Genomic DNA, 11,587 nt, shown 5'->3' with positions numbered 1-11,587 from the left:
CTTTACAGTGACCAGTTATTGTCCAGTGTGCATTATTATATATTTCACAGTGACTTGATGTGGTCCAGTGTGCGTTATTAATTGTTTCACAGTGAAAAAATGTTGTCCAGTGTACATTATTAAGTGTTTCCCAGTGACCAGATGTGGTCCAGTGTACGTTACTAAATTCTTCACTGTGACCAGATGTCATCCTGTGTACATCATTAAATGTTTCACAGTGAGCAGATGTGGCCCAGTGTGCATTATTAAACGTTTCACAGTGAAGAGGTGTGGTCCAGTGTTCATTATTAAATGTTTCACAGGGGCCAGATGTGGTCCAGTGTACATTATTATTAAATGGTTCAAAATGACAAGATATGGTCCAGTGTACATTATTAATTGTTTCCCCGTGACCAAATGTGGTCCAGTGTCATTATTATTCAATGTTTCACAATGACCAGATGTGGTCCAGCTTTCATGTATTAATGTTTCACAGTGACCAGATGTGTTTCAGTGTCATTATTATTAAATTTTTCACACTGACCACATGTGGTCCTGTGTGCATCATTAAGTGTCTCAAAGTGACCAGATGTGGTCCAGTGTGCATTATTAAGTGTCTCACAGTGACCAGATGTTGTCCACTGTGCATTATTAAAAAATACCCATTGACAAGCTGTGATTAAGTATCCAGTGTGCTTTTTTAATAATCACTTCACACTGGCAGTTTACAGCCAATTAACTACTTTTGAAGTGCAGTCGATTTTGTAACGTGGGAAACACGGCAGCCAACTTGTGCACAGCAAGCTCCCACAAAGCAAATGTGATAATGACCAGCTAATCTGTTTTTGTGATGTTGATTGAGGGACAAATATTGGCCAGGACACCTGCTCTGGTTCGAAATAGAGCCATGTGGATCTTTTACGTCCACCTGAGAGGGCACATGGGGCCTCGCTTTAACGTCTCATCCGAAAGACTGCTCTTTCGACAATGCAGCACTCCCTCAGCACTGCGTTGGAGTGTCAGCCTAGCTTTTTGTGCTCAAGTGCCTGGAGTGGGACTTGAACCCACAATCTTCTGACTCAGAGGCTAGTGTGCTACCCACTGAGACACTGCTGACATGTTTGCCAGCGGGCAGCTATGGCATAGAAGAAGGGACTGGGCTGCAATCTACAGAGCCAGCTGGGGCTTTTATATCAGTTGCTTATTTTTTTGCATAATGTCCCGTTCAGCGTGACGAGATATATCACCCCATTCTTGAGCTCCTCTCGGAATTTCCTCTGTGTCAGCCCATAGATACAGGTGTTAGTGCAGGAACTGAGAAGCTGCAGCATGAATCCCGTTTGCTGGTGTATGTAAATCGGGTTAGTGAAGTATCTGTCATTATAATTGTAGTTTTTCAACCGAAAAATTAAGGAATGCACAATATAGGTGGTCCAGAGGAGGATGAAATTGCTGGACAAGGTAAAGAGCAAAATCATGGATTTCTTTCGGTTCTCGCTCTCTGGATCGTTGTGACTATCGACGTTGCTCAGGAGTGACTTACGGACAATGTTGGACATTATGATATGTCTGATGGTGAGGGCATTGAACAACAGGATGAAAAAGATCGGCACTAACGGGGTTAAAATGCTGTCGAACCACTCGTATGCTGCCCACAGGGGCGAGGTGTAGTAAGCGGTCGTCAGTTTGCAGAAATACGGGATGTTGTTGATTATGAGCTGGGTTTCGTACACAAAATAAAAGGGGATGCTCCGCAAACAGGCCAACACAGTCACGGTCCCTACCACCACGCTCGCCGTCCTCTGAGTGCAGTACCTTGGTTTTAATTTCAGAGAGCAAATGGCCACAAAGCGGTCAAAGGTGAATGCGACCGTGAACCAGACCGAGCAGTCCAGGGCTGCGATCTTGCCGACCAGTTTCATGGCGCAGATGGGGGTGATGAACAAGAAATTTATTGGGAGGTAAATGCTGTTAATTCGCTTCAGTATGACCTCTATGATCACCACCGTGAGGTCCGCCGCCGCCATGGCCACCAGGTAGCGAGTGATGCATTTGGAGAGGCCACACTGTCCCCGGGACAGGATCACAATCGCCACCAAGTTAACTGTAAGAGGGAGAGAGAGAGGGAGACGGTCACCAGAGTCACCCAAAGAACCAGTCCCACTGAAGCCTGCCTGCTAATCTCAGCCTTCTCAGGCACACATTTTCATAACCTCTCTGGCCAGAGGGGAGGTGCCAGAGGACTGGAGAACAGCTAACGTCGCACCACTGTTGAAGAAGGGTAGTAGTGATGAACCAGGGAATTACAGGCCAGTGGTAGGGAAATTATTGAATACAATTCTGAGGGACAGAATTAGTCTCCACTTGGAGAGGCAGGGATAATCAGGGATAGACAGCATGGCTTTGTCAGGGGGAGATCATGTCTGACCAATTTGATTGAATTTTTTGAGGCGGTGACTAGTTGTGTGGATGAGGGTAGTGCAGTTGATGTAGACTACATGGACTTCAGTAAGGCTATAACAGAGACCCGCATGGGAGACTGGTCAAGAAGTTAAGAGCCCATGGGATTCAGGGCAATTTGGCAGGAGGCAGAGGGTGATGGTCGACCGTTGTTTTTATGACTGGAAGCCTGTGTCCGGTGGTGTACTGCAGGGATCCGTGCTGGGTCCTTTGCTGTTTGTAGTATATATTAATGATTTAGATATGAATGTAGGAGGTATGATCAGTAAGTTCGCAGATGACACGAAAATTGGTGGGGTGGTTAATAGCGAGGAGGGAAGCCTCAGGCTACAGGACGATATAGATGAGTTGGTGAGATGGTCAGTGGCAAATGGAATTTATCCCTGAAAAGTGTGAGGTGATGCATTTTGGGAGGACTAACAAGGCAAGGGAATACACAATGAATGGTAAGAGCCTTGGAAGGACAGAGGATGAGAGGGATGGTGTGCATGCACATAGATCCCTGAAGACAGCAGGACAGGTAGATAATGTGGTTAAAAGGCATATGGGATACTTGCCTTCATTAGCCGAGGCATAGAATATAAGAGCAGGGAAGTTATGATGGAGCTGTACAAAACAGTACTTAGGCCACAGCTGGAATGCTGTGTGCAGTTCTGGTCGCCACACTATAGGAAGGATGTGATTGCATTGGAGAGGGTGCAGAGCAGATACACTAGGATGTTACCTGGGCTGGAGGGCTTCAGCTATGAAGAGAGACTGGACAGGCTGGGGTTGTTTTCCTCAGAGCAGAGAAGGTTGAAGGGGGACCTGATTGAGGTGCACAAAATTGTGAGGGGTAGATAGAAAGGAACTTTTCCCCTTAGTAGAGTGGTCAATAACCAGGGGGCATAGTTTCAAGGTAAGGGGCAGGATGTTTAGAGGGGAATTGAGGAAAAATCTTTTTCACCCAGAGGGTGGTTGGAATCTGGAACTCACTGCCTGAAAGGGTGGTAGAGGCAGGAACCCTCACAACATTCAAGAAACATTTAGATGAGCACTTGAAACGCAATAGCATACAAGGCTACGGACCAAGTGCTGGAAAATGGGATTAGAATAGACAGGGCTTGATGGCTGGCGCAGACACGATGGGCCGAAGGGCCTTTTTCTGTGCTGTATAACTCTATGAATCTATGACTCTATTCTTAGTGCCTGTGTTAATTGTAACTGGTTCTGTGCACAGTACTGAGCTGGGCTGATATGTGTCAGGTAACATTTGCACCACACAAGTGCCAGGCAATTACTATCTCCAACAAGCGAGAATCTAACCACCTCCCCTTGACATTCAACGGCATTACCATCGCCGAATCACCCACTATCAACATCCTGGGGGTCACTATTGACCAGAAACTTAATTGCACCAGCCACATAAATATTGTGGAAAAAGAGCAAGTCAGAGGCTGGGTATTCTGTGGCGAGTGTCTCACGTCTTGGCTCCCCAAGGCCTTTCCACCATCTACAAGGCACAAGTAAGGAGTGTGATGGAATACTCTCCACTTGCCTGGATGAGTGCAGGTCCAGCAACACTCAAGAAGCTCTGCAACCTCCAGGACAAAGCAACCCCCTCTATAACCTTAAACCTTCACTCCCTCCACCACCGGTGCGCCGTGGCTGCAGTGTGTGCCATCTACAAGATACACTGCAACAACTCACCAAGGCTTCTTCGGCAGCACCTCCCAAACCCGCAACCTCTTCCACCTAGAAGGACAAGGGCAAAGGGCGCATGGGAGCCCCACCACCTCCATTTTCCCCTCCAAGTCACACACCATCCTGACTTTAAAATATATCACCGTTTCTTCATCATGGCTGGTTCAAAATCCTGGAACTCCCTCCCTAACAGCACTATGGGAGCACCATCACCACACGGACTTCTGCGGTTCAAGGCGTTGGCTCACCACCACCTTCTCAAGGGCAACTAGGAATGGGCAAGAAATGCTGGCATTGCCAGAGATGCCCACATCCCAGGAACGAATAAAAAAATTGCAAGCAGGGTGATTAAAATACACAAATCATCAGGAATCGATTAAAATCTTACAACAGCCGAGTCAGATAAGAAATAGGGGGAACATGTAAGAATGTGGAAGATTGTAGTAAAGGAAAAATAATGTGAATCGCACCAGTAAGAGATGACATGAAGGAACAATAAAGCAGGGCAAATTAAAAATAACATCAGAGCATACAGTGATAAACAAAATCAAGAGTGAATTTTGAGGTAACGGTAAGGGACAATAAAAAAATTAATAATTAAATCAAAGTTTGTAATAGAAGGAGAAACAAAGCAACAAAATCATATTCAACAACCCTGTTCTCGTAAGAGCTTAAGAATTAGGAGCAGGAATAGGTCATTTGGTCCCTTGAGCCTGTTCCGCCATTCAATAAGATCATGGCTGATCTGCTACCTCATCTCCTCTTTCCCGCCCGATCTCCATATCCCTTGATTCCCTTAATGTCCAACAATCTAACGATCGTTGCTTGAATATACTCAACGACTGAACATCCACAGCCCTCTGGGGTAGAGAATTCCAAAGATTCACCAGCCAGGGGAAACATTCCCCCTGCATCTATCCTGTCAAGCCCTGTAAGAATGTTATATGTTTCAATGAGATCACCTCTCTTTCTTCTACACTCTAGAGAATATAGGTCTAGTCTACTCAATCTCTCCTCATAGGACAATCTCCCCATCCCAGGAACCAGTCTGGTGGACCTTCGTTGGACTCATATCCTCTTCACTCTTTAATTCTTCCACCTTTCCAATCTAACCTTGAAGGCTTCTGCCTCAACCAGTGTTGGTCACCATACTGGACTGGCAGGGAAACTCCGCAGTGGAATGGCAGACAAAGGGGTGAGACCTGGGACAAAATAAAGCACTGGGAGAGTTAGAGACTCCACAACATGGCTGCCCAGAGGGAGAGATGTAAATCACGAGTGGAGCTGGAGAATAAAATAAGGCGGAGCTAGGACTCCCCAAAGCCATTCCACCATCTACAAGGCACAACTCAGGAGTGTGATTGAATACTCTCCACTTGCCTGGGTGAGTGCAGCTCCAACAACACTCAAGAAGCTCGACACCATCCACGACAAAGCAGCTTGCTTGATTGGCACCCCATACCACCTTCAACAACCACTCCCTCCACCAGCCACACACTGTGGCTGCAGTGTGTGCCATCTACAAGATGCACTGCAGCAACTCGCCAAGGCTTCTTCGACAGCTCCTCCCAAACCCGTGACCTCTTCCACCTAGAAGGACAAGGGCAGCAGGTGCATGGGAGCACCACCACCTCCAGGTTCCCCCTCCCAGTCACACACACCATCCTTACTTAGAAATGTATCAGCCGATCCTTCATCGCCGCTGGGTCAAAATGCTGGAACTCCCTCCCTAACAGCACTGTGGGAGTACCTTCACCACACGGGCTGCAGCGGTTCAAGAAGGCGGCTCACCACCACCTTCTCAAGGGCTATTAGGGATGGGCATTAAATGCTGGCCTTGCCAGCGACGCCCAAATCCCATGAAAACAAATTTAAAAAAAAGATTGCTTTTTACTTAAAGAGAAACAAATTGAAGGGAACGGGTTTGATCAAGTGACATTCTTGCAAAATCCCTCAGCACATGTTCCTCTTTTGTCCAATTCTACCATTGTCTCGTTCCGTCCCCTCCACTCCATTTAGCTCTCTCTGTCGCCCAGCCTCAATCAATACTGCCCCATTTCCCAGCTCCATTGGATACTGACATCCCAAACACGATCATTGACTCTTGCCAGCTCATCATTTATTTCCCAATGACGAGGCAGATCTGAGTTTGTCGAGTGTTGAACTCACTCTGCTCCTCATGTGCACATTGACGCAATGTTCGGCGTTTTCCACTTAAATTGCAATATTTTACATAAATCCACCTGTTTCAATTGGACCAAATAATGACGCTGCTGAATTTCTCCTGCATGCAACAGTCAATAGAGACCTCATTTATTTTCGTTCCAATCATTTTTTAAAGGCATTTGCTCAATCTCCCATTGCTTGGCCAGCCCATCAAGTTTAGACAGTCAAGTTTCTGGGTGCTAGACTGAAACACACTGGCCACAGAATGCTGTCTAACCTCCAATAGAATTCCAACACAGTTAACCTCCAGGCACCACCCTCACCAGAGCCCACCAGCCAATCACTGGTCCTGTCCACTTGTCTCAGGTCTCAGACAGGTCTCAGACAGAGAGGAAGTTAACGCCAGATGGACTACATGCAACTGAACAGGAGCAAAAGGCAGTCAATGAGAACAGACCAAACAACCATTCACTGATATTGAGAAATAGTCAATTATTAACAATGGCAAATATTTTTTTCAATCAACCGTTCAATACCCACAGTGCAGAACTACCATTATCTGGAACCCTGAATCTTGTGGAGAACTCCCAGACAATTGCAGCTCCAACAACACTCAAGAAGCTCGACACCATCCATGACAAAGCAGCCCGCTTGATCGGCGCCCCACACTCCACCTTATTCATTCACTCCCTCCACCACTGGTGCACCGTGGCTGCAGTGTGGACCATCTACAAGATGCACTGCAGCAACTCGCCAAGGCTTCTTCGACAGCACCTCCCAAACCCTCGACCTCTACCACCTAGTAAAATATTTTATAGGTACATCAATAAAAAAAAGAATGTTTGGATGGGAATAAGGCCATTACGGGATATTCAGGGAAAAAACCACAGGCAACGATAGAGAGATGGCAGAAATATTAAATAATTATTTTGCCTCAGTATTTACCAGGGAGGTGGAACAGGTGGAGATGACATTGGATGCTTAGATTAGTAATGAAATAAGTGCATTTAAAATAAAAAAGGCATATATTAAATAAATTAATCAAAGTCAAAGAGGATAAAACCCCGTGATGGATTGCATTCACACATCTCAAAACAATCTAGGGAAGGGATAGCAGAGGCATTACTATACATATTTAATAATTTGGTAGAAAAAGATATAGTGCCAGAGGACTGGCGGATAGCTAACATAATACCGATATTTCAGAAGGGGGATGGAACATGTCCAGGGAATTATAGACCAGTCAGCTTAACATCGGTGCTAGGAAAAATAATGGAATCCCTACTAAAGGAGAAAATCGAAGAATATCTAGAAACCAAAAATATAATAATGAATAGTCAGCATGGGCTTCAAAAGGGAAAGTCTTGCTTGACCAAATTAATTGAATTTTTTGAAGAGGTAACAGAGAGAGTAGGCAATGGTAAAGCAGTAGATGTAATTTATCTAGATTTTCAAAAAGCCTCCGATAAGATACCCCATAATAGATTGATGAACAAGGTCAGAGAATGTGGAGTCAGGGGACAAGTAGCAGAATGGATTGCTGGCTGGCTCCAGGACAGAAAGCAGAGAGTAGGAGTAAAGGGTAGCTATTCACAGTGGCAGAAGGTGGGTAGTGGTGTTCCACAAGGATCAGTGCTGGCACCACTGCTGTTCACAATTTACATTAACGATTTAGACTTAGGAATCAAAAGTACAATTTCCAAATTTGCAGATGCCACCAAATTTGGGGGGGGGGGATGGATAGTCAATACTGAGGAGGACTGCAACAAATTACTGGAGGACATTAATAAACTTGCAGAATGGGCATATAATTGGCAAATGAAATTCAACACACATAAATGTGAGGTATTACATTTTGGTAGGAAGAATAGGGAGGTCACTTATCACTTGGAGGGTGCGAGTCTGGGCGGGGTAGAGGAACAAAGGGATCTCGGAGTACAAATACACAAATCACTAAAAGTTGCGCCACAGTTTAGCTAGCTCATAAAAAAAGCAAACCAAGCACGAGGGTTTATTTCTAGAGGGATAGAATTGAAAAGTAGGGAAGTTATGCTAAACCTGTATCGAACCTGGGTTAGACCACACTTGGAGTACTGCATACAGTTCTGGTCGCCATATTATAAAAAGGATATAGAGGCACTGGAGAGGGTGCAGAGAATATTTACCAGGAGGATACCAGAAATGCGAGGGTATACATATCGGGAAAGGATGAACAGGCTGGGTCTCTTTTCTCTTGAAAAAAGAAGGCCGAGGGGTGACCTAATAAAGGTCTTTAAAATGATGAAAGGTTTTGATAGAGTAGATACAGAGAGAGTGTTTCCACTTGTGGGGAAGAGCATAACCAGAGGCCATCAATATAAGATAGTCACCAAGAAATCCAATCTGGAATTCAGGAGAAACTTCTTTACCCAGAGAGTGTTGAGAATGCGAATAGTATAGATGCATTTAAGGGGAGGCTAGAGAAGCATATGACAGGGAAGGAAATAGAGGGTAGTGCTGATAGATTTAGACGAGGAAAGACAGGAGGGGGCTCGTGTGGAGAATAAACACTGGCATGGACTGGTTGGGCTTAATGGCCTCTTTCTGTGCCGTATATCCTATGTAACCCTATGTAGAAGGAAAAGGGCAGCAGGCACATGGGAACACCACCCCTCCAAGTCACACACCATCAAGACTTAGAAATACATCGGCCGATTCTTCATCGTTGCTGGGTCAAAATCCTGGAACTCCCTCCCTAACAGCACTGTGGGAGCACCTTCACCACACGGGACTGGAGTGGTTCAAGAAGGCGGCTCACCACCACCTTCTCAAGGGCAATTAGGGATGGGCAATAAATGCTGGCCTTGCCAACGGCGCCCACATCCCTTGAATGAATTTTAAAAAAATCTGGACTAAACTGATTACTTTGCGGTTGAAAAAGCTTGGTGTAAACATGATATTTCTGACAATACAAAGGACAAGTTGAAACCTCAACACAGTCAAAGATTACACTTTCTCACAGGCTATCGTTTATATGCCATCTGATGCCAGCTTCTATTGGAGATAAATAATTCTCCAGCGCACAGTATTGGGGAATAACCTGCGATTATTTCCCGTGTTCAAAATTCAAAAAAGTTCAAAATTTCACTCAAAAAATCCTATTAGCAAAAAGAAACTGTAGAATGAACTAGTACAATGGAATAGGCGATTATATCACAAACATGTCATACTTCTTATATGTATCTATTTCTCAGCTTTTCTTTCTCTTTTTCTATCCCGCTGACAAACAAACTGTCTTATATCAAGACATATCAATACCAACATGTTACAGAGCAAGGCAGGCAAGAAGAGCAGCAGCAGTTGAATTGGTTTACGCTGTCACTAGTTCCACTTCCTTACCCGTAATACCAATGGCTGCAAGAACGGGGTAGTAGATCCGTTCAAAGTCATAGATGATTGGATAGGCCATGCCCTTTGCCTGCACGGCCCTGACTGAGAAATGTCAATTCGGGCAAAGGACACCTTACTTATACCAGAGGGGGGCGTCTGCTGCTGCAATTAGCGAGATTACTTACATTCAGTTAAACAAACAGATTTAATCAACAATGATCCCCAAAGTTTCATTATGCAACAGCATCTATTTTAAGGGATATTGAAAAAACACGGTAAAATTACTATGAAATGACTTGAGAAAACAATTCTCAAGTAGCCCTGGATCACGGCCAGCCTCATTCACAGCTCACGGGGTGTTTATTTGCAAGCACAGACCTATCGCCGTTTACAGAATCTCTGCACCACCCCAAAGTATCTGAATGCGGGAGTTGACCTTTTGTTTTGAAGTCAGTGGAGGATTTGAACTTCAAACACGGGCACAGTTAACGACCAGTCCGTGGCTTTTCAAAGGGTTTTACAATTGAAGATCACGCTCACAGGCAGACAAGGGGAAGGGGATTAAGGAGGGAAACATGTTAAGCAAGACTTTTTCAGTTGTTACAGAAATATTAAACGATTTCACAGGCACTCGAAATTCCAGTAACAGGCTTGTCTGGGTAGTGACTACAGCAAGGGTCAGTGTCAGGACTCTGGACCAATGAGGTAGAGGATATCACAGGCGCCCCATAAATCAACATGAGAAAAGAACATAAGAAATAGGAGCAGGAGGAGGCCATTCGACCCTTCGAGCCTGCTCCACCATTCAATAAGATCATGGCTGATCTACTACCTCATCTCCACTTTCCCGTACTATCCCCATATCCCTTGATTCCCTTAATAACCAAAATTCTGTCGATCTCTGCCTTGAATATGCTCAACGAATGAACCTCCACAGCACTTTGAGGCAGAGAATTCCAAAGATTCACAACCCTCTGAGTGAAGAAATTTCTCCTCATCTCTGTCCTAAATGGCCGACCCCTTATCTTGAGACTGTGACCCCTGGTTCTAGACTCCCCAGCCAGGGGGAAACATCCTCCCTGCATCTACCCTGTCAATCCCTGTAAAAATTTTATATGTTTAAATGAGACCACCTCTCATTCTTCTAAACTCCAGAGAATATAGGCCTAGTCTACTCACTCTCTCCTCATAGGACAATCCCCCCATCCCAGGAATCAGCCTGTGAACCTTCGTTGCACTCCCTCTATGGCAATATATCCTTCCTTAGGTAAGTGGACCAAAACTGTGCACAATACTCCAGGTGTGGTTTCACCAGGGCCCTATATAATTGCAGTAAGACGTCTTTACTCATATACTCAAATCCTCTTGTAAAAAAGGCCAAATACCATTAGCTTTCCGAATTGCTGCCTGTACCTGAATGTTAACTTTCAGTGATTTGTGTACAAGGACACCCAGATCCGTCTGAACACCAACATTTCCCAATCTCTGACAGCGTTCTGGCCTAAACATTGAATTAAACAAATTTAGATCATAACTGCTGTTCCCATTTTCGCGGTCACAGGCACTGGTAATGATTCTGTTCTTGCCATTTACATAGTTTCTGGACTCATCTTTTGTTTCCTTACTTGTCCCATTACCATCCCCTTTTGCCATGCACCATCATCCCTTTTGTCAGTTAGTCTCTCCTGCCTCCCATCCTATCACAGACTGTCCTGCTCTGGATACAAGCCTATCACTTCTATTTCCTCCTTTTTTCTTCTTTTCTCTCTATCCCTCCTAGGCCTCTCTCTCCTGTCGACATGCCTCCTTTTATTTCTCCCCTCTGGGTACTCTGCACTCCAAAATCCCTACCTCAACCCTCCAGCATTCGTTGACCTTCCTACTCTCCCGCCGCTAACCCAGGCTTGACTCTGTCTTACATAAGCCTACA

At 45.1% G+C, this 11,587-nt stretch overlaps 1 protein-coding gene across 1 annotated transcript; it reads right to left on the bottom strand.

The window, feature by feature from the left end:
- Window positions 1-472: 472 nt before the first annotated feature.
- On the bottom strand, window positions 473-9,749 carry LOC147088269 (putative G protein-coupled receptor 139). The gene is made up of 2 exons (XM_085977952.1): window positions 9,667-9,749; window positions 473-2,083 (listed from the first exon to the last, which is right to left on the bottom strand). The coding sequence occupies exons 1-2, from the start codon at window positions 9,734-9,736 to the stop codon at window positions 1,173-1,175; spliced, it is 981 nt and encodes a 326-aa protein (XP_085834078.1). The 5' UTR covers window positions 9,737-9,749; the 3' UTR covers window positions 473-1,172.
- Between the last annotated feature and the right edge of the window lie 1,838 nt (window positions 9,750-11,587).

This window comes from Somniosus microcephalus, unplaced genomic scaffold (assembly GCF_052327205.1).
Source record: "Somniosus microcephalus isolate GS21.2 unplaced genomic scaffold, FLI_Smic_1.0 unresolved_chr5, whole genome shotgun sequence".
In the NCBI taxonomy this organism is placed as follows: domain Eukaryota; kingdom Metazoa; phylum Chordata; class Chondrichthyes; order Squaliformes; family Somniosidae; genus Somniosus; species Somniosus microcephalus.
Note: the sequence above shows the minus strand (reverse complement) of the source record. Positions and strands in the feature narration are given on the sequence as shown.

Excerpts from the sequence above, each read along its gene's own strand:
- LOC147088269 (XM_085977952.1), bottom strand. The coding sequence starts at position 9,736 with ATGGCCTATCCAATCATCTATGACTTTGAACGGATCTACTACCCCGTT. Across the intron at positions 2,084-9,666 it reads TGCAGCCATTGGTATTACGG|TTAACTTGGTGGCGATTGTG; the intron begins GTAAGGAAGTGG and ends TCCCTCTTACAG.